Below are 20,348 nucleotides of genomic sequence, written 5' to 3' on the forward strand. Positions count from 1 at the left end.
ATGTACATATACATTTTGGAATTTACAGTAGCAGGTATAAACAATTAGGTGAAACCATATTCTGCAGTTGAAAATGATGGAAAGTCAGGTGATGTTCGTGTCTTCCTGGTCACACTGAGATTGAATGACCCACCCAATAAATAAAAATGCAAATAATTTCCCAATGCTTAAGTGCAATTAAAATGCAGTGCATTCACGCTGAAAGCCAGCAATCCAGTCAACCTTCTTCAAGCAAGGGAGTGCCAACTTCCTCTACTGCACTTGTAAAAAAGCAGAATTTGTTAAGGGCATAGTTGACAAATATGTCAAATTTTGATGTTTGAATGCTCATTCAGTCCGCTATATTGCTGTACTTTATAACTGTCCAATTTACTTACAAACCCATCACTAACCAGATGTCAGCTAATTTCTCAAAGCGTATAATGGTAGAATAAAAAAAATATTGTATTCAATGTACAACCTGATGAACAATAAAATCATGTATAGGAAAAAAAAACTGGGTTCAGAATAATATGTTTTCAAAGTAAGATCATAACACAGACCATGACCTGCTATAATAGTAGGGCAAATACAGAAAATGAGATGAAATGACAGGAAGAAGGATCGAGACAAAGCTTCCCAGAGCATGTGAGTATTTATAGATCAGAAATAGACAGAACCTGTGCCTGGCAGCAGCAGTGTACTGCTTGTTGCTGATGTCTTTATAAACATACATATCTCTGACTCAATGAGGAACATTAGGAGGAGAGATGTTCTGGATACTGAAGGTAAAGAGGAGCACAAACACCATTATAATGAGGAAGATAGATATGCATGTCTGGAACAAAATATATCAGCGTATCGAAGAGAAAACGAGATTAAAAATAACACCATTCATAATTAGGCCATTGAGATCTTCCAAGATCTGAAGTCGGACCATATCTATCTGCATTCACAGCTCGCCTACTCTCTCTCTCTCTGTCACTGTCTCTCTCTCTCTCTATATCTCTCTGCCCGTGCACGCGCGCGCGCGCGTCAGGGTGATTGAGCGCAGCTCCTAAGCGCGCGCCTCACTCCGCTGCTGGAAGCAGAGAGCGCACGGAGCAACAGCCACGAGAAATAACTGAACACAGCTTGCTTTATCTGTATGGCACTTCAAATATGACTTGTTAACGGTAGTGTTTTCAAAGCCATCTTTTTAAAAGCGAGAAATTCAGAAAGTTATATATTTTTTCTTAAGATAAGAAGCACTAATCTGCCAACTGCTTATCACAGTTCCACATACCGGCGCGTACTGGGAATATGAAGCCGAAAAGCCGCGGCCAAAGCTTGTCGGACTCCAGGGAGCTGGATGGATCCTATGATCAGCTTACGGGTGAGTGAACCCCACCTTTAATTTTGGCATTTTGATGTCCGGGAAAAGATTCAATAAAGCTAAATACCTGATAGGCTGGACTTAGTTTTTTCTTTCTTTTTTTTTTTTCCCCCCCAAGAACTTAATTTTTATTTATTTTATTTTTTTATTTTCAAAACCCGTTCTACAATCATTTATCAGTTTTGAGTTTTTAGGCAAATTCTTTTTATTTGTTTATTATTTTTTTTTATCAGACTTAAAATAGTCGCTTCCGTGATGACAACATCCCCTCTTAATGTTTTTGTTTTCTTACCCTCTCAGTATTTCTTCCCTCAAATAAACCGAAAAGAAAGAAAGAAAGAAAAAAGCTCAAAAACTATATTTAGCTTTTTTTTTTATAAGAAACTCAATATTGAATCTTATTTCTCAGTTGCATGGGATTGTGTGAAATGTTGATAGGTGATGATTTTTGTTGAACAATTTGATTTTAAAAGTGTGATTTCTGTTGGCTTGGCTCAGTTAAGGGAGACCACATTTTATTTGCATCACTGTGAAAAGCGCTCTTCGTTGAAAATGGACTAAACCTAAAAAAAAAAAAAAAAACCGCAACTCTCTGAGCACACTCTGCTGCTTTGTTGTGAGTTTCCTCTAAGAGAAAAGTCCTTGAGAATTTCCTCTCGGTCATCATTGAATTTATCAAACAGAAAAACAGTGCATGATTTCATGTTGTATCTCAAAACATCTGATCTTAGCTGATGTTCAATTAAACCCTAATGCACTACGAAAACGATCTAGAAACAAGTCAACATTTCTTAAATTAAGAGTATTTATCCTTAATTTGAGTAGGTATATAAGATGATTTGCTAAAGGAATGAGATTTTCTACTGTTGAAAAAAGATAATTAGATAGTATGCACTTGAAATAGACCAATGCAATTATCATTTCTTATTCTAAATGTAAATTGTATTGTTCCATTGACAAAGATTCTCATTTACCTCCTCAATTCGAGAACAAGTGCACTTATTTTAACAAAAAAACAAACAAAAAAACAAATTTAGACTTAGATTTTTCCAGTGTGGTGCTCATACGCACTTTCTTTCTTGCTCAAATGTCAGATTTCTGAATTAAAACTTTGTTTGATGTCCTCTATGTTATAAGAAATGAGAGAAAGCTGGCTTATAACCAATTAAACTTACCTCCTCCCCTGGTAGTAGCTTGTCAAGGCAAGTAGTTGTGAATAATTGTGCAGATTCTCTGTATAAAGGATTTTTCCAACATAGGTGTTCATTGTTTATTTTTCTTTTGTATCAGGTTTAAAACTAGTTTTACTGCAGTGGAATAATTTTACAACATACAATCTAAACTGCTTGTATGAAGAGGGGTGTACAACTCAGAAAAAGTATTTTCTAACCCTAAAGATGAAAAACTACAGGCTCAACTATACGCTTTTTGGGATACCATCTTTGGAATTAAGAAAACTGGCTACATCTTTCTTAAAGATGTCTTTTAGGGAGTGATATACATAAGGCAGCAAATTAAACAAGTATGATCTCTTATAAGGCAAATATAAGGTTCTGAAAGAGCTTTAAAATTGATTAATTGTGACCACTACACAGTTGGATCAAATCCCTCCAAAATAGCAGTTCTTGTGGGATGTGCTATGATCAGTCATTAATCAAGTGCTGTAAAATGAAATGATCTCGGTAAGCAAAACAAGGGTGATCGGAACAAAGCCTGGCCTATGTGGTTCAAACCAACAAAGAAGCTGCTGTAGCTCTTTGTAAGGTCTTGTAAAGTTGTTCACACCGTCCCCTGTTCTGACCTGAAACAAGCAATGGACAAGCAAGCATCAAAAGTTGTCCATGAAGCATTGGAAATATGGTCTCGATCTAAACTATCTTTCTCATGAATAGCATTGGGATGCAGTCAAGGGATGAAGGCAAGTCCTTCAGTTCAGCCATCTCTGGCCTTTTGTAGGAATTTCCTGATATATTATTGGGACTGGGATGTTTTATCTTCATTGTGGCGCCGATGCCCACTACTTCTCTGCTTCCTTCTTTGCACTTGATGTATAGTCTTTGTATACTGGTTTTGAGGTGGAATTCAAGGTGCACAGTGAGTAGCTTTCGTGTATTAACATCAGTGGCCTGAATGTCCAACTTTGGCCATTTTAATACCCCAGCAGGGTTTCTATTAGTGGCAAGACATAGCCGTTGATTCATTTAAGCTGACATTTTAGGACTTGTTGCAGGTATTTGGCTGCTGCTGTTTTTCTTGTGGACCCTTGGTTGCCATTTGCATGTGGTATTTCACTGTACTTGTAGCTCTCTTCTACATCTGCTATTCTCCCTTCTGGGAGTGTGATCCCCTCTGTCACCATCCGGCTGCATTTCTCCAGCCCAGATGACATTCCAGTGTCCCTGCTGTAGATTCTGGTGGTGGGGATCAGCGACATAATGTCTTGCACACTCTTAGCATACAGCTTGATGTCATCCATGTACAGGTGGTGGCCGATAGTGGTCCCATTTCTGAGTCGGTATCCATAGTCTGTCTGTCTCTCGGTGGGTTTGTGGATCGGTCATATGCATATATTTATATGTACACAGATGCATCATTTTGACCTTGTGTGGATTTAAACTAATCCACAACAAAAGCAATTATACTTGTATGTTGTGTAATCACTCCAGTCTGGGAAAAAGTGGAAATGAAACTCACTCCCATGTCACACATATGTCATATGTAAGGAGACTGTAAGCCTAAAAAGGTTGTTATGCAACTATTGCAGTTGTTCCCAAACATTTCCTGGTGGTCCCCATCTGATTTAAAAGAAAGTTTTAGCCCCCCCAACGCTGATTAATCTTTTTGACAGTTGAACAAAGAAAAAAATTAGCTGCAGTAAACTATAATGCAATCTGCAATCTCCTTCAAATCACAAAACTACCACTTTAGGTTTGACAGTTTATTTCACAGGGTAACAGTTGTCAGCATATTTAAAGAGATTACAGCCATTATGTTTTAAACCTGAGCTACTTAGAAGAATACTCCCACCTCTTCTTATTCCAGGGTGCTTTGTAGTCGGTCAACCTTGTGTAAGTGTTCACATAAAGTGATATTGCTTTTGCAAAAGTTAACCAATGTGCAAGAAAGAGCAGCACTAAGTTGCTCACTGTGCTGGAGCAATTTAGCTCTTGCAGAGTTAATGACTTTTTTAAAGATGTGAATAGCATGGCTGATTCATCTTTGGAAGACACTATCAAGACTCCAGCATGCTTATCCCCAATGGTTTGCATGGTTATTTAGATGATATGTTATTATGTGATAAGTTGAGATCATGAAGATAAGGTGCAGATTAAGATGTGGGAAATATTTTTATGAGTGGCATTTTTAGATTATCAGTGTAGGGTACTACAAAGTGTCTCTATAGCGGCTGTTTTTACAAGCTTGTTATTGACATGACACCAACTGCAAGATACTCCACCTACTAGAAATGCAAGCCAGTGATAAGAAAGCTCTGACAAAAGTCAATAGTTTAAAGTGAAGCACATTACTGGAGGAATTTAATGGGGCATTTTTCTGATATAATGGGTAGAAATGATAAACAAGCAAATCAATGTGAAGTGTGTGTTAAAGGTAAATTTGCCCTACAGGGAGCCATACAAAAGAGCTAATACTGGGTTAGAGTTGGTTTATACAGAGCTGAATTCAGAGTCTAGAGAGGGCTACAGATATGTGCTGTCACTTACTGATGACTTCACCAGTGCAGTTTCATGTATTTCCTAAAATACAAGAGTAACACTGTGCAGGCAACAAAAACATGTATTGCAGACACAGCACCCTTTGGCAAGGTGAAATGTATATGATCTGATCATGTCACCTAAGAATGGCATCAGACATGAAACATCAGCACCATATTCGGCACAATAAAAAGCCGAGCAAAAGTGGCATACACTTTTTGACATTGCGAGATGTATGCTAATGGGGAGCAATTTACATGTTTTAAACAACAGCTACAACTTATACCTAAGAATTATCTCAGGTCTTCCGTAATAAATGTCTACCTCTAGTCAGGCACACATACATTCCATAATCAGGAAAAAAAGTGTTGTAACAAAGACAAGAAGTTACCTGCCCTCCACCTCAAAATGCGGGAGTTGCAGAGAGTCTAAATTTCAGAATTTTCCGGCGGAGGATACTCCCGGACCATCCTATGCCGTGCTTAGCCTAAGATGTAATACACCAAGGTGTACACCCTATAAAATATTCCTAACTAAAAGCCTGTTTCAGCACAAGTGGCCTGAACTGTGCTTGTATTTTCACAGGCCAGTAAGTGGAAGACTTGTGTAAATTGACGGCCATATTGTTTGTCTCTTGTTATGGTGAATAAAACTCCAAGTATAAGTGAGTTGCTTGTTGCTGCCCCTCCTCTCTTAGAACCAAAAAGTAAGTATTGTGTGATGTTCTCATCTTCTTTGCTGAAAAAGAATCCTGCTGAGCAACTGGTCCAGCTGCTGCATAGTTATTGCTGCTAACAGGTTATCGTCCCAGCTACACACAAAGACTCAAGCAAAGAGTACCACAAGTGTAAATCAACCACAGACAAAAATTCGGAAAGTACTGCGTGTCCTGTGAGGATCAGCACACATAAAAATAGCACCATAAGCAGAAGAGTGACAACTGGTCTAGCTTCTTTGATGACAATAAGCTTTTTATTAGTTGTTGTTTTTTTTTTTTTGTTTTTTTAAAACAAATTCCTATGTAAGCCATGCTTTCCTACTGCAAAATTCTGCGAATGTTGTCAGAGGAAATTCCTGCAGGGGAGGGCTGTTTCACTTTGGGACAAATCGAAACCACTAATTGGTCAATTAGCGACAAGCCTCCAGGAATAATTGACAGGTGGTATCGCATCAAATCTGACCTAACCACACAATTATTTGGCAGGAGAGGCAAGATCATTTTATTTGTACTGTATAACAAATTTCAGTGACAAGAGAATTCAAACTGTACATGAGAAAAAAGAAAAGTACATGCGGTGGCAGAAAGGCAGAAAAAAAGAAAAAAACATTAAGTTAAAAAATAAATGGGGTGGGGTAAGATTCAAGATTTAGAGAGACTTCAACACAAAACCAATTTGCTAAACGGAGAGAGATGCAAACATCTGTACTGACAACGCTTATCAAGACAATTATGAACAACTGAGGGAGCTGTCGCCTTTTTGTATTCATTATTAAATGACATTAAATGAAACTAAATATATTTAGGTGGCAGGCTTTCCCTTGATCTTTCAGACAACAATTACAGAGAGTACTCTAACAAAATATTAGAAGCATTTGTCTCATAAATCAGTCATCTGTTTCGAGAACAGCATGTTTTGTCCAGGGGTGCCTCCTGATAATTTTAAAAGGCCAAACGGTAGAAATCTTGGGGTGGTACACAAAAGACACTGCAACAGAATTTGAAGTTTTTTTTTGTTTTTTTTTTGCATTTGAAGATATTTTTGTAAATACAACAGGTAGATTTTAATAACTCTTCAAGGTTTAGTGCCTTTACGGAGATATTAGGATTAATCTGCCCTATAACAGAGTTAGACAAAGTAACGGTTCAAAGAAAAATCTAATATTTTTCACATAATATAAAACCCTCAGAAATAAGTTATTTCAATAATTTTCTGCTCAGAAATGAATTAACCAGCAGCAAGCATTTTTTGAAATGAAAAATAGGAGAAAAAGATTTGAGGCACATTCTTTGGTTCATAAACTGGGATAATCTTGTAAATGTTTTATTTTCTGTTGGATTGAAAACTGCCACCATCAGAAAACATACAACAGATATTTTATTTTACAGTCCTTAGAAATAAAACCTTAGTTGCTCAAACAGTAAATCAAAACAAAAGCGCTGTCTTTCAGCAAAAGGTTTGTTGGTACATCTCTACACAATTTCAAAAACCAAAATATGTACATTCTAAAGGCAAATATTCATACTCTGCAAGGGTAATTTAGACTATGAAATAATAGACCTTCAAAGTATCACACAGCACCTTCAAATGTTTCAACAGTTGGTTTAGAAACATTTATTATTATTTGCAAGACTCTAAATTGTCGTTCTGCTATGTTGTTCTGTTATAAGCTGAAATCTTTAGTCCATTTATGTGATCTGCTGTAAAACAAAAGCTGCAATCTAGAGTAATAAAAACAGAAAGCAATGACTAACAAAAATGTAATGTTTTAATGATCATAAATTATTTTACTGACATATGATGCATCTTGTATTTTCCCAGGTAAGATAAAGAGTGTTGCAGCACAGTGTTAGCACACTGTTTGTGAACATGGAGGTGGCTCTGTCGGTGTGTGTGTGTGTGTGGGATGGGGGGTGGGGTGGGGATTGCTACAGGTGAGTCATCCCTCTTACTTACCAATGACTTGTGAGTGCGAGTGAGTGTGGTGAGCATATGTGTGTGTGTGCTCCAAGTAAAGCTGACCTGCGTTGCCTAAAGGCAGTGTGGGTGGTCTCCTATTCCAATTTGAGTGAAAATGTAGCCCCTCTAGAAATAACTCCCTCGCAGGTTGCCTAGCCGTAATAAAACGTGCCCTGCAGTGTCTTGGCATCTGTAAGATAGTGTGTTAGCGTAGCATTCCCTATTGTCTTTAAGTGCACTGGTTGAGGGATGAGAGGTAATTAGAAAAGTGCAGTAACCTCCTCCTTCACCTCACAAGCCACAATCTGGGCTAATATCACTTGTAGACACACTACAGAAAGAACACATCCTATTTCTCAGCTTTCATCACAATCCTGATTCTGAGTGCAGAATATTACCCAAAGGCTATCAGCATTAATTGGTAGCCATTCTGCCATGTATCTTATTTTGTTTCCATTCTAAAACTGTACATCACTTGATAGATTAGTCAAGAAGACAGCAGTTCATTTAAAAATATTTAACACTTATTTTCCGTATTTCTGCTTTTTTCAGTTTTGTCTCAGATCCATCTCTTCTGAGTTTTTCTCAGTTTTTAATAAGTCCCTGTTAGTCCCTGTTGTTATCATTTTTTTATAAATAAGAATACATGTACCTAAAGTTCATTGATCTGGTCAAACATATGGAAACCACATATTGCATTTTTAATCTTTTTTTATTTATGTACCTGTTGTGAACAAATTGTTCATCGAAGTTTATGTCCTTACATTTTCTGTTACATCTGGGAGAATCTTCTAAGATGGGAAAATTCATTATTTTTATTTATTTATTTCTATGAAAGATGTATCAGCTGCTCAACAGGTAACTAAATTAGCTCATTTTAAGCATGGCTGATGACAAAAATGAGATTTCCTTCCAGTATTTGAACACACAGTGACTATCTTGTATTTATAAAACATTTTTTTCCAGTCTGCAAAAAGGTATAGCTCAAAGATCTTTCGAGGGATATTTTAATTCAAAGTAAAACTGCTCCTACACAAACACACAAGCTCGTGTTGTGATGCAAAGGAGAAGTTTAAGATGATATTTGTTACTTATATTGTCATCTTTATTTAAACCTTATTTCAACTTCCTCTCTTTGATCCTAATCATCCCTTCTATATATACAATATGGTTTGTTACAGACTATACACTATATTACACTAGCCAAATTACTATATATTATATATTCTCTCATCTATCCAAATTTTTGCAATCAGGTGTTTCTATCAATTCACAGGCATAAACAATTAAGCACCTTGAAAATCTTAAGCCTTTGACACCATTAAACAGCAAAAGGAGATTTCCAATCATATTATAACTGTTTTTCCTCATCTTGCCAAGTCCAAATAAACTAAACAATTAAAACTGGCAAATAGGGCTGAAACAATTAATCAGAAATATTCTTGAATAATTGATTATAGAGATCATTTCCCACTAATTTAGTAATTGATTAATTGTTATATGGAGTTTAGAGACTCTAAAACTTACCTTTAGTTGACGGAGCGACCCGTCAATGTAAGCATTTTGCATTTAAGATAAAAATATTTTTTGTCTGTCAATATGCTCTGTCGAGAGTTTCTCAAGTGGAAATATTTAGTTTCACCTGGTTTAATTTTGCAAAAAGTCTTCCTTCAGGAAGCTTTTGCTATCTGAATATTAATCGATTAATCGCAAAAATGATAGACAGATTTGTAAAATAATAATTAGTTGCAGCACTAATTGCAAATAAAAACTGATTTCTGGACTAAGTTTGTGGTGATGTGATTCATATTTTCGACATTTTTCCAATTGAGATGAATCAAATGTCAAAACCATATCGTACATTTAGCATTACAAAGGTTTAAATCCATCAAAACATGTATACATTATGTTTAGTATGTAAGTGCATCTGCTAACAAATACTCTGATGCACCCTTTTGAGCTTCAGAACATTTAGATACAGACTGGGGTCTTATTTGAAACTAATTAAGTTGTAATTTTTTTTTCTTTTCATTTTTCTGGATGACAGTCTAAAAAAAACTTGGAATGTAAAAAAGATTTAATTGAAGTAAAAAAAAATGTACATTTAAAGTACCCACGCATTGTATGTACATTTAAATTTTTTTTATCTTTTAAAAAAAATGAAAGGTATTGCAAATGTGGACTTGCAATTTTCAGAGGTCATAGCAAATGTGGAATTGACACTATGATGCACCCAGTTAGTATTATTTTTAAGCACATATGTAAGCCTGACTAGTCCTTTACTGTCACTTTCTCTTAATTTCATTTTGAACAACAGTGTTATAATCCTTTGTAGACAGTTGAGTATTATAAAGCATTTTTCACTCTCTAGCTTAAGAGACAAACTTTGACTACCCTGATACAGACAGTTTCAGTGTGTGACAGCAGAACAATGTGAGCAAGGGCTTTTAATTCAGGAATTTAACGTGTCTAAGGTTTGCCATAACTTGAAATGGCAGTATATTTTGGCCAATGTACAGAAAAAAACTGAAATTTTCATTAATTTATCTTTGTAGGATAGGGTTTGGTCGGTAGAATGTGCTGATGCAACAGTGAAGACTTTTATTACAGAACTAGGCACTTCTGCTGCACAAAGAATCATAAGAACTTCTCACAATAACATTGAAACAGTTGATTTTGTTGCATCTCGTTTGCCAAGACATGCATAAAGCATTGGTTATTGAGATGTTGTTTCAGCATAGGAGGGGATAACTTACTGTATTTCACATAAAAGACCACAGTATTGGAGATGCTTAAATTACTTTATATGATTTTTTTTACCTGTCACAGCAAATATGCCTTGTTGATGGACAAAGTGAACAAGTAAACATCCATTCTCTTAAAACTATAACCAAGGTCAAGGTCATTGACTTACAATGATATGCATATGTTTTGCAAGTTCACCTGAAAATTATACTTGTATTAAATAACTAGAACTGGAGGTTATAGTTAATTAATAGGTTATTCAAATCCAGGATAAAACTAATTCATTATTATCAGCGGAATTATTATAACTGTAATTTGCTTACTGACCAGGGTTCTTAGTCTCTGACATAAAAGGTTTGATTCCTAGATCTAGCTGTTTAAACGTGACACGTGTTAAACCTTACAACGTGTCTGGCATGATGTAGCTGGGAAATAATGATGATAGCCAGTTCACTCTAGCGGTGTCTTCAGACCAACGCTGCGTTCTTCTGCAGCAAGATTTAGGTCAACTAGAGCTGGATTATGGAGCAGCAGAAGCAGCTAGTTTACAAAGTCAATGGTTGACATGCATCAAAACGCAGCGAAAGTTCCTGCTTTGTTTTGAACAGCAGGAGCAGCGCTTCTGAGCAGGTGGAGCAGCGCATCATGAACTTCTGAGCATGTGACAAGCTTAATGTGCTGTGAAAGCAGCAGCTGGAGTTGGAAAAATTAACTTTTGCTGCTCGACGCGCCACTTCATTCAATCAGAAGCTGATCTGGGAGATGGTAGGTAGACAGACAGCACTGCTGATGCAGATCGCTATGACCAGTGTTTCAGACATACAGTTAGAGACGCATGAGACTTATGATGCAGTGTTTCAGGAAACATTGCATTCAACTCAGTTTGAATTGTAGGAAAAGACAGCAACTACAATCAGCTCCTTCTGAATCATAGAAAAGGTAGTCTGACAGCAAGCACAGACCTTTCTGGAGGGATTTGGTGGCTAATCAGCATAGCTTTCACCTTAGAAGCGCTTAGTCTAGGCCTTTCGCATCCAAGGGCCACAGGCAACAGGAAGTTGAATGGGAAATACTTCCTTTACAACATCGAAAGGGAGAGGAGTCATTCCGGTTACATCACTGACATTTCATCTCAGCTTGCAGAATTAAATATTTTGCAAAAATTTACTTGTTTGATGGTTTTATGTAAGATCCATCCATCCATCCATTTTCTAGCACGCTTATCCCGAGTGGGGTCGCGAGGGGTGCTGGTGCCTATTTCCAGCAGTCAATGGGCGAAAGGCGGGTTACACCCTGGACAGGTCGTCAATCCATCGCAGGGCAACACAGAGACAAACATGACAAACAACCATTCACACACACACTCACACCTAAGGGGACTGTAGAGAAGCCAATTAACCTAACAGTCATGTTTTTTGGACTGTGGGAGGAAACAGGAGTACCCGGAGAGAACCCACGTATGCTCAGGGAGAACATGCAAACTCCATGGAGAAAACAAAAACCTTAATATGACTCTTTGATTGTCAATAACAAAATACATTTTTTTTTTGTTAAAACTTTAGATGCAAAGATGGTACATGTCAAAAAGTGTTTCGACATAGGCATCAAAATTCAAAGGGGCAATAAGCCAGTCAAAGAAAAATATTACACCACCTTTTTTTTTTTTTTTCCTGTTCACTTTAGTGTCATGTACAATTAAAGATGCATTACTTCAAAAATGTAATGTTTATATAAAAAATACTTCATAAGGGTTTATATAGAAGGGCTGATAAATATCAATTTCCTCAGTTTCATTGATAATAACCAAATCTGTCAAGTTCTGACATCAATAGCTATCACACTGTACGGCCAAATCAGTTAATTTAGACGTTCAATGTTTTCTTTTCTCATTGTTTTAGTCATATGATACCAGGTTGCATAACCATTGCTTTTGAAAACAACAAATGAATTCTACACTATACAAACACTCTCTAGGCACAGAGGAAGATTCACTCAACTAAACCTGAAAAAACATTTCTACCTTCTGATTAACTCCAATGTTTTGATTGTTGATAATCCAAATTAACCTACAGAATAGGGGTTGGGGCAGGTTTTATTTCACAAATATTTTTTATTAACCAAACCAAAATATATAAAACCCTAAAAAAATTCAAGATGACCCCGAAAACAAAAGACTTATAATAATGTTGACATGTCTTTTTTCCCCAGCTTCTAATGTAGCAAAGGAAAAGAGCAACACCAAAAAGATGTGATGCAGATATAGATACATTTGCATTTTTGTGCTAAGTCTTAATAACGCTCCCTGACCCACTCTTTATGTCTTGTTATAAGAGTTTTTCTTGCCCATCACATCCTGCTAATGAGCAACTCTCTGTGATCTCTCTTGTTGTTAAGTGTCAGCTGAATGCCTCAGAGCTGAGATCTTTCTGACTCTTAAAAATGTGACTTATTTAGATTATTTTGTCAGACAGCGCTATAAGTATTCATAATTGCCTCCCAGTGACCCTTATTTTTTCACTCTCAATAAAACCTTTCACTCTTCCTTTGACATGATTTAATGTAATGCTATTTAACAAACTCGCTTGCTGTTCATTTTGCCTTTTTTATATGTGTCAGTTCTTTGCTGTTTCCTCATCTATTCTCTCATGCCCTGACCCTCATCCTGTCTTCCCTCTCCAGCTATGTCAAACCACAGTGCAGCCGTAGCTTAATCGGGTGGGAAGCCAAAATCAATCCTAACGAGATTTAATCTTTGATAGAATCTACGGAAGGCCAGACAATCGTTAATTAAAATCTGCCCCTCTTGCTTCTTGCGCTGCCACAACCTCTTGTTATTCAGGACCCCTGTTCTGTACACACGTTCAACTGGAATGTATGCAGGCGAGAAGACAGGTAGTTGAGAAGATGGAGAAGAAAGCCAAGTGAGGTTTTGGAAGGTACTGGCAAAAAGAATGTCCTGAGAAAATCTTTGCCTTAAGATTATATTAAGGTGTTAGAGTTGGCAATTTAATGCTGGGATCTTGTCAGAAACATTTATCAACTTACATTTTGATCCTCTAGAATGATTGACAGGAAGCTTGTCAAATGGTGACAGACCCCACTGTCGTTCATCTTGAGCCTACCTCTGCTTTTCCTACTTTGTCATTCGCTACATCTGATCTGCATTAGAGGATGATTTTCTGTCCATTAGCTCAACTACTAACCATTAGAAGGAGAGTAACTCATCTGTATGAGGAGCAGCACATATCTAAAGAGTACAATGCTCCATATCACGGGACAAGTTACAGCACCACTGTCCTACAGTGAACCCTTTTGTTCCTCATCTCTAAATGTAAAAAAATACACAAACAAACAGGCAATCCTCTAAAACCATGCTGTATTTTTGTAATAAAAGGGATTGCTTTCTGTTTGTGTATGGATGTGGCTTTGTGATTGCTGTAGGTTTTAAGACAAACTATGTCTGGAGGAGCATTTTGGACATGCCCGTTGTGGGGCAAGTAAGAAAAATCTGGCTAAATAGAAAATCTAGAAAACGATATACATAAAACTGTAAAGAAGCACAAAAAAAATATCAGTAACTCAAGCTATTTTAATGACCAATCCAAGTTTAGCAACATAAGACCAGGATTTGCTCAATGCAACTGTTCATATTGTACAATGACCAATAAAAATATAGATGACAGACCACCTGATTAACTGGTCGGTCTTCGTTTCAGTAAACTACAGCATTAAAGAGGTGATCAGCCTGTGGTTCTTTTGTGGTGTTAAGGATGATCAGGTGTTTTCATCACATCTTCATTTTGTTAGAGCTGGTTTATCTCATTTTCCTCTTCAAATTCTGCAAAGGTTCAGTTTTGGACCAGAGCTGGTGCTGCTCAGTTATTTATTGATTGTGTAAAGGAATCAGATTAAAAATCTTCACTAGACCTCAAGCAGCAAGGATTTTTTTTAATCGAAACCGGCTTGGGCAGTAGATATCTGAATATTTGTGTGGAGCTGGAGAGACTCCACTTCAACTTTAGTGGAGATATTTTAATTCTTCTCCAAAGTAAGCTTTGCTTTGTGATCTTCACATTGTCTAAATGTTCTTACCCATTAACTTTCTACCATCTTTTCACCAACCATCTTCTTTTTTTGTGTGTGTGTGTGTTTGTGTGTGTGTGTGTGTGGGCGCAATATGACAGTTCTGAATCAAAAATAAATATATTTCATTTATCGTATTTAATATTTTTATTTTAATGCGAGTCATTATCATAAAATTATCGAATAACTGAAAAAAACATTTTGATTTTGATCTTAATCTTATTTACTGAGATGCACCCATAATACATTGTGACAGTTTTTGGTATGGATGATGCATGCATTTTTTCTTACAATCATTTAGTTAACTCTGATAGAGCTTCTGTTGTGATGCTGTCAATAGAAAGCATTCGAAAACGCACAAACACATTCACACACAAATAAGTGCACAGGCAAGAAAGGAAGCACTGTGGGGATAGTTGGGTCGATATTACCCAGTTAGTCTATCAGTCAGGAAAAACTTGCTGTCTCCCTGTAGACAGACTATAACTGATAGGCCAATCAAGGCAAGTTTACCTTAGAATCAGGGCTGTATGCAGGGCCCAAAGAGTACTGAGGTCAAGAGTCAGTCACTTCTAGGTGGATTTAGGTGCATCCTCAGCAGAAAATGTTCTTAATCCCATTATTTAAATCTGGCTTTGTTTGGAGTCTTAAGGAGCAAAAGCAAAATCTTTATGACTTTTAAATAGGGTAGTCGGTACATTTCTTTGTTCTTCTTTCCCTGCCAGAGATTTCAGGCATTATAAATTTGTAAACCCGATTTTTATGTCATCTTTCTTTTGAAGCTTTTATCTAAGTGTTGCTAAAGACGTTCTAGTATTATTGAAATAAGTTGCTTCCTATTTCAGTATTTAAAATAGACACCCAAGTCCTATACCATTATTATGCTGATAATAGTGCCTACTGTAATCTGTTCACTCTTTTATTTTTATTTCTATTATGATCTTACGCAATACTTCAGTTTTCATGCATTACATATTTGACTTTTAACACACATATAGGTCCAGCACAGTAGCTTCATTTAATAATACGGTTAGTACTCTCCCTCTATCTCTCTCCTCACTGCTCCTCCTGCTGCGTGGCCCAAAGAGGAGATGTTTTTTCCCCAGCCTTTTTCTTCCTATCTAGTTTTCCTTTTAATGAAGATAATCAATGCAGTCAAATACAAAAAAAAGGATAGAAAGAAAACAACATGCCATTTTAACATAATTTTTCTAGGAGTTTTATTTGTCCTTTTCAACACATGTTGACATTAAATGAAATTAGTTTTGTGGGTTCCAGAGCAACCCAATGTCAAAGTATGAATTTCGATTGCAATGTATATTGTAGTTGACAATAAAGAGGTAAAAATAGCTGTAAATAAGTTGAAGTATAGATATTAAATAAAAAAGATAAAATATGCACATTTAAGCAAAGAAGTAAAATAAATAAATATAGGATTCTTCAACATTACAACAGTTGTTGATAAGACTGGATTACTCTGAGGCTTTTTGATGGACCATTTTGGTGACTCTTGAAGCAAGTGCAAGTTACCATAGAAAATGATTTATTATTTTGAAAATTAACCGGATATTTGATGTTGTTTCTGAGTGTGACATCCTGTGCCGCGTGATCTGCTCTGTGCCTTCTTGCTGTTGAACTTCAACATCCGGCAGAAATATAAAAACAGTTCAGCATCCAACACAGAGAAATTAACGCTGAATAAAACTTTTCATTTTGATTCAACTCTTGGAAATTGACAGATGACCTGTACTGACGGAGTTCAATAAACTTTGTTTTGATGTTCCCTTGCTGTCTGAGCGGCACATATTTCCAAATGGAATTGCATTTATTTCTTACGGAGCCCCTCTGATGACATGGTCAAAAGAAATTTTTAATTGTGGCCACGAAGTAGTATTTCGTGCGCACGAAATACTACTTCCTGTATTCATAAGGTACTACTTATTGCGTGGCCACAAAGTAGTATTTCGTGCGCACGTTAAACTTATTGCGTGGCCACGAAGTAGTATTTAGTGCGCACGAAATACTACTTCGTGGCCACAATTAAAATTTTTTTTTGACCCTGTCATCAGAGGGGCTCCGTAATTTCTCACCCTTATCAACAACTTAAACTGCTCTCCACCTGCATTTGTAGCTTGATGTGCTCCTCTTCCAGACTGCCGCGATGGACCGACTCACTAACGGCGTCTGTAGCCTGTGTGTGGTAGTTACTATAGCGACAGTGTGTGTTGACAATGACGCCTAGCAGTTTTATGGTAGATCTAGCCTTACAGTAATTTTCAAAGTATTAATGTAATGTTTTAGTTTATGTATCACAATTTACGCGAAATATAATTTTTTAAAAAATATTGAGGACATGACCTCTGTGTCCTCAATGGTAGTTACGGCCCTGCTTAGAATGTCTTTGGCTGGAAAATATTTGTAAAAGTTTTAAAAGTTTAAGTTGAATAAAGTTATCAAAAACTGATAATAGTTGGGTTTCTTTTTTTTTGCCACCTATTAGAAATACGTTGGTGAAGTAAACTGTATTTGTTTTTAGGCAGCTTACTATTTGTTTTGAATATGCCAAAATATCTGTTTATGTTTGTTCTTGCGTTTTATTATTCTTTTCTATTCGTACATACATCCTCTTTTTAATTCGTTTTTAATATATTTCTATTACTAAGTTTAAGATTTGGAGATTAATTTACTTAAAATTACCAGCTTGCCACTGATCAATACTTTTATAATTTTAATTAACAATTTTTCCACTTTCTTTTTGAAACTTCTTTGTTGAATGGCTTCAGCCCAAGTAACCTTCTAGATTAAATAAAAGCACCTCACAGATCTAGGACTTTTCCTGTATTCATAAGGTATTCTGTGTAATAAGATGAATTTAGCTATTACCTTGTATGTACTTGTATCAAAAGACTTAACTCATTTTTGTCTAGCACTTGGCCTTGGTAATTTCTGCTAGATTGTATGTTGGCAAGTCAGATGAGTTTGAAATAAATTATTATGGTGAGGTAAAATCCATAATAAAAATCCAATTTGAATTGCTCTCTATGTCGCACGGTGGTGTGATCTGCGTAGTGAGCAGAAATTGTTAAGCCAGCATCATTAGTTCCTTGGCAAGCATTAGCTGCCCTCACCCTGTCCTTAAAATGACTTCCTTCATCATTGCTGTATTGTCAGCCTTAGGCCATGTTGTCAGAGGAGACATTTCTCGACAGCCTGGTCTTTATCTTTCCCTGGAGACGCTGAAGTCAGCCAAATTCTCCAGCAGCTAAGTATGTGCACCCCAACACGGCAGAGGGAAATGAAACCAATTTTATTTTGGTGGCTGAAAGCTTCAAGGTATTATTATTATTACAACTGGGTGCAATAAGCATTTTGAGAAATGGTAAACCGCTGATGTAGGAATATTAAGCTTGACAGAACTTTGTGAGCGTTTGGCTTAACTTAAACCATGCTTTATTTTAAGTCTTCCTTGCCCAACTTGGTTCTGATACTATCTACTGATGCATCGCATTAATTAAGTTGGTTTCAATAATCTCTTTTTCACTTGCTTGTTTTAGTTGTTTGCTATGGGGCTTGAAAATCCTATTTCCCGGCCTTATTTTTCCCTTTGGTGTCAGTAAACCGATTACTAACAAAACAACTTGACATTCCATAAGTGCTTATCCCTCAGTATCACAGCCTGACATGAGGATTTTAGAAAACAGAATGGAGTCTGTTAATCAACATACACATTGACAGAAACACACAAACAAAGACAACTTTGATTGATTGGTGGAGTGACAGTCTTGACAGCGATGGGATCATTACTGGCCCAGAGCGGTGACACAGCTTTGGACAGTAAATTTGGGTATAGGTCTTTGTATTTGTAAAAAGAAAAAAAAAAGCAGGGAGACACAAAAGGATCTTTATAAAAAAAGACAAACATTGAAATATATAAATATTTAAAATCACTCCATCAAGCTCTTTAAAAATAATTCCTCATCCATTTATTCATTTACCTTAATTATTCCTGAATGGCTGGTTGCTTGATTAGATTTAATGTATCTACAAAATGCTTGTTTGCAAGTGGAAATAAATTGAAATGATAAAAACAGAATGTTCTACTGCAGCTGTTTAATCTCCATGTAATGGTTTTGATGCAGAAAATAGAGATATTTTTTAAATATAAAACCTAGTATTTTGAAGCAAATAATTCTTCAAATACACTTTTCAGAAAACAAACATTAGTCTTTGAAGTCAGACCCTCTCAAACAAATATCAGAAATAGAAATATAGAATAGAAATATAAGCTGTGCTGCTGCCATCAACACCTTTGTTTATAGATGTTCGAGATCGGCCTGTTTTTCAGTGTAGTCCTGTTTCTCTGACTGTGACTGGCTGGGTGTGCTCTCTTCATCCTCTGACAAGGGAGCTGGCTTGGAGCTCGTCTGCCTGGCTGTGTGTTTCCTGGACGAGGCCGCCTTTTACAGCTGCTTTTTGTACAGTATCTCTGCTTCTGTCTCGTTGAACCCCAGTCGGCCTCGGCAGATGGCCGCTCACACTAGGCATGGACTGGTAATCGGGCATACCGGGCACTTGCCCGGTGGGCCGACGTGCTGTTTGGGCCGGTCGACCCGACATGTATATTAACAATATGTTTTATTATTATTATTATTATTATTATTATTATTATTATTATTATTATTATTATTATTATTATATATCGGCCTCGTTATATTTGCATAATTCATGAAGAAAAATAAAACCAGCAGCGCAAGAGTCTGTTCCGATCATCCGGCCCTTACCTCAGGCTCCTGCAGCCCATTGGTTATCATCCCTGACAGTCTAAAGGGCTAGGCCAATCAGAAAGAAGAAAAACACCTTTACTCTCCATGGGAAGTTTGTGCAGCAGTGTTCACAGTAGTAATGGATAAGAAACGGAAGGGAGGCGAAGAGAAACTGAGCGAAAAAAAGAAACGAGTTCTTCAAAAAGACGCCGCGAAATATGTCAAACTGACTGACATGTTCCCAACAGTAGGCCCTTCATCTGCTCTGGTGTCTGATGTTAAATATGATGATGGTGGAGGTTGTAGTGGAGGCGATGGCGAACCGAGCAATAAACATGTCAGTGCGGTTGCTGCAGTACCTCGCGCACCTCGCTCTTCTAGCGGGTCAAACTTCACGAGTTGTTTTCCGCAATTTCGGTCATGAAAACAAAACAAGCCGACCTCCTGTCTGCGGTCAGCTACAATTTGGGAGAGGTGCAGCGGAGCGTCTGTGGAGGGGGTGGGGACGTCTGGAGCCGAGGTATTGCATTGCACTCATTGCACTGATTTTGTGCAGTATTTTTTGATGCGAGGCCTTTCAGAATCTATAACGCAGGGGTGTTTTTTATTTTTCTGTGAATGAAGTTTAAATAGGAATAGGTGGAGTACATCTTTTCTACTTCTATTATTTGCTGTTGTTTCTCAAAAAAAAATGCATAACAATATTCGATATTACAGATTTCATTGATTTATTTCAAATGAGAAACATTGTTTAGCCTGTAAGGTGTAAAAAAAAAAAAATTAACCAATAAATCGAATTGAATCGTATAGTGGTGTATTCTTGAGTATCGAAAATAATCGAATCGTTGGGTCAGGAAATCGATACTGAATCGAATCGCCATGATGGGTCCATATTGACATGATGGCATCACACAGTTGCCGCAGATTTGTCGGCTGCACATCCATGATGCGAATCTCCCGTTCCACCACATCCCAAAGATGCTCTATTGGATTGAGATCTGGTGACTGTGGA

At 36.9% G+C, this 20,348-nt stretch overlaps 1 protein-coding gene across 3 annotated transcripts in view; it reads left to right on the plus strand.

Moving 5' to 3' along the window:
• Positions 1–1,053: 1,053 nt before the first annotated feature.
• kcnip2 (Kv channel interacting protein 2) overlaps positions 1,054–20,348 on the plus strand; it is a 129,822-nt gene continuing 110,527 nt past the window's right edge. For all 3 annotated transcript variants that reach the window (XM_015377690.1, XM_015377691.1, XM_015377695.1), the window contains exons 1-2: positions 1,054–1,154; positions 1,255–1,354. In XM_015377690.1, the coding sequence (XP_015233176.1) occupies positions 1,282–1,354 (73 nt within the window). In that variant the 5' untranslated portion in view covers positions 1,054–1,154; positions 1,255–1,281. The remainder of the gene's footprint in view (positions 1,155–1,254; positions 1,355–20,348) is intronic.

This window comes from Cyprinodon variegatus, unplaced genomic scaffold, assembly GCF_000732505.1.
Source record: "Cyprinodon variegatus isolate N-32 unplaced genomic scaffold, C_variegatus-1.0 Scaffold157, whole genome shotgun sequence".
Lineage (NCBI taxonomy): Eukaryota > Metazoa > Chordata > Actinopteri > Cyprinodontiformes > Cyprinodontidae > Cyprinodon > Cyprinodon variegatus.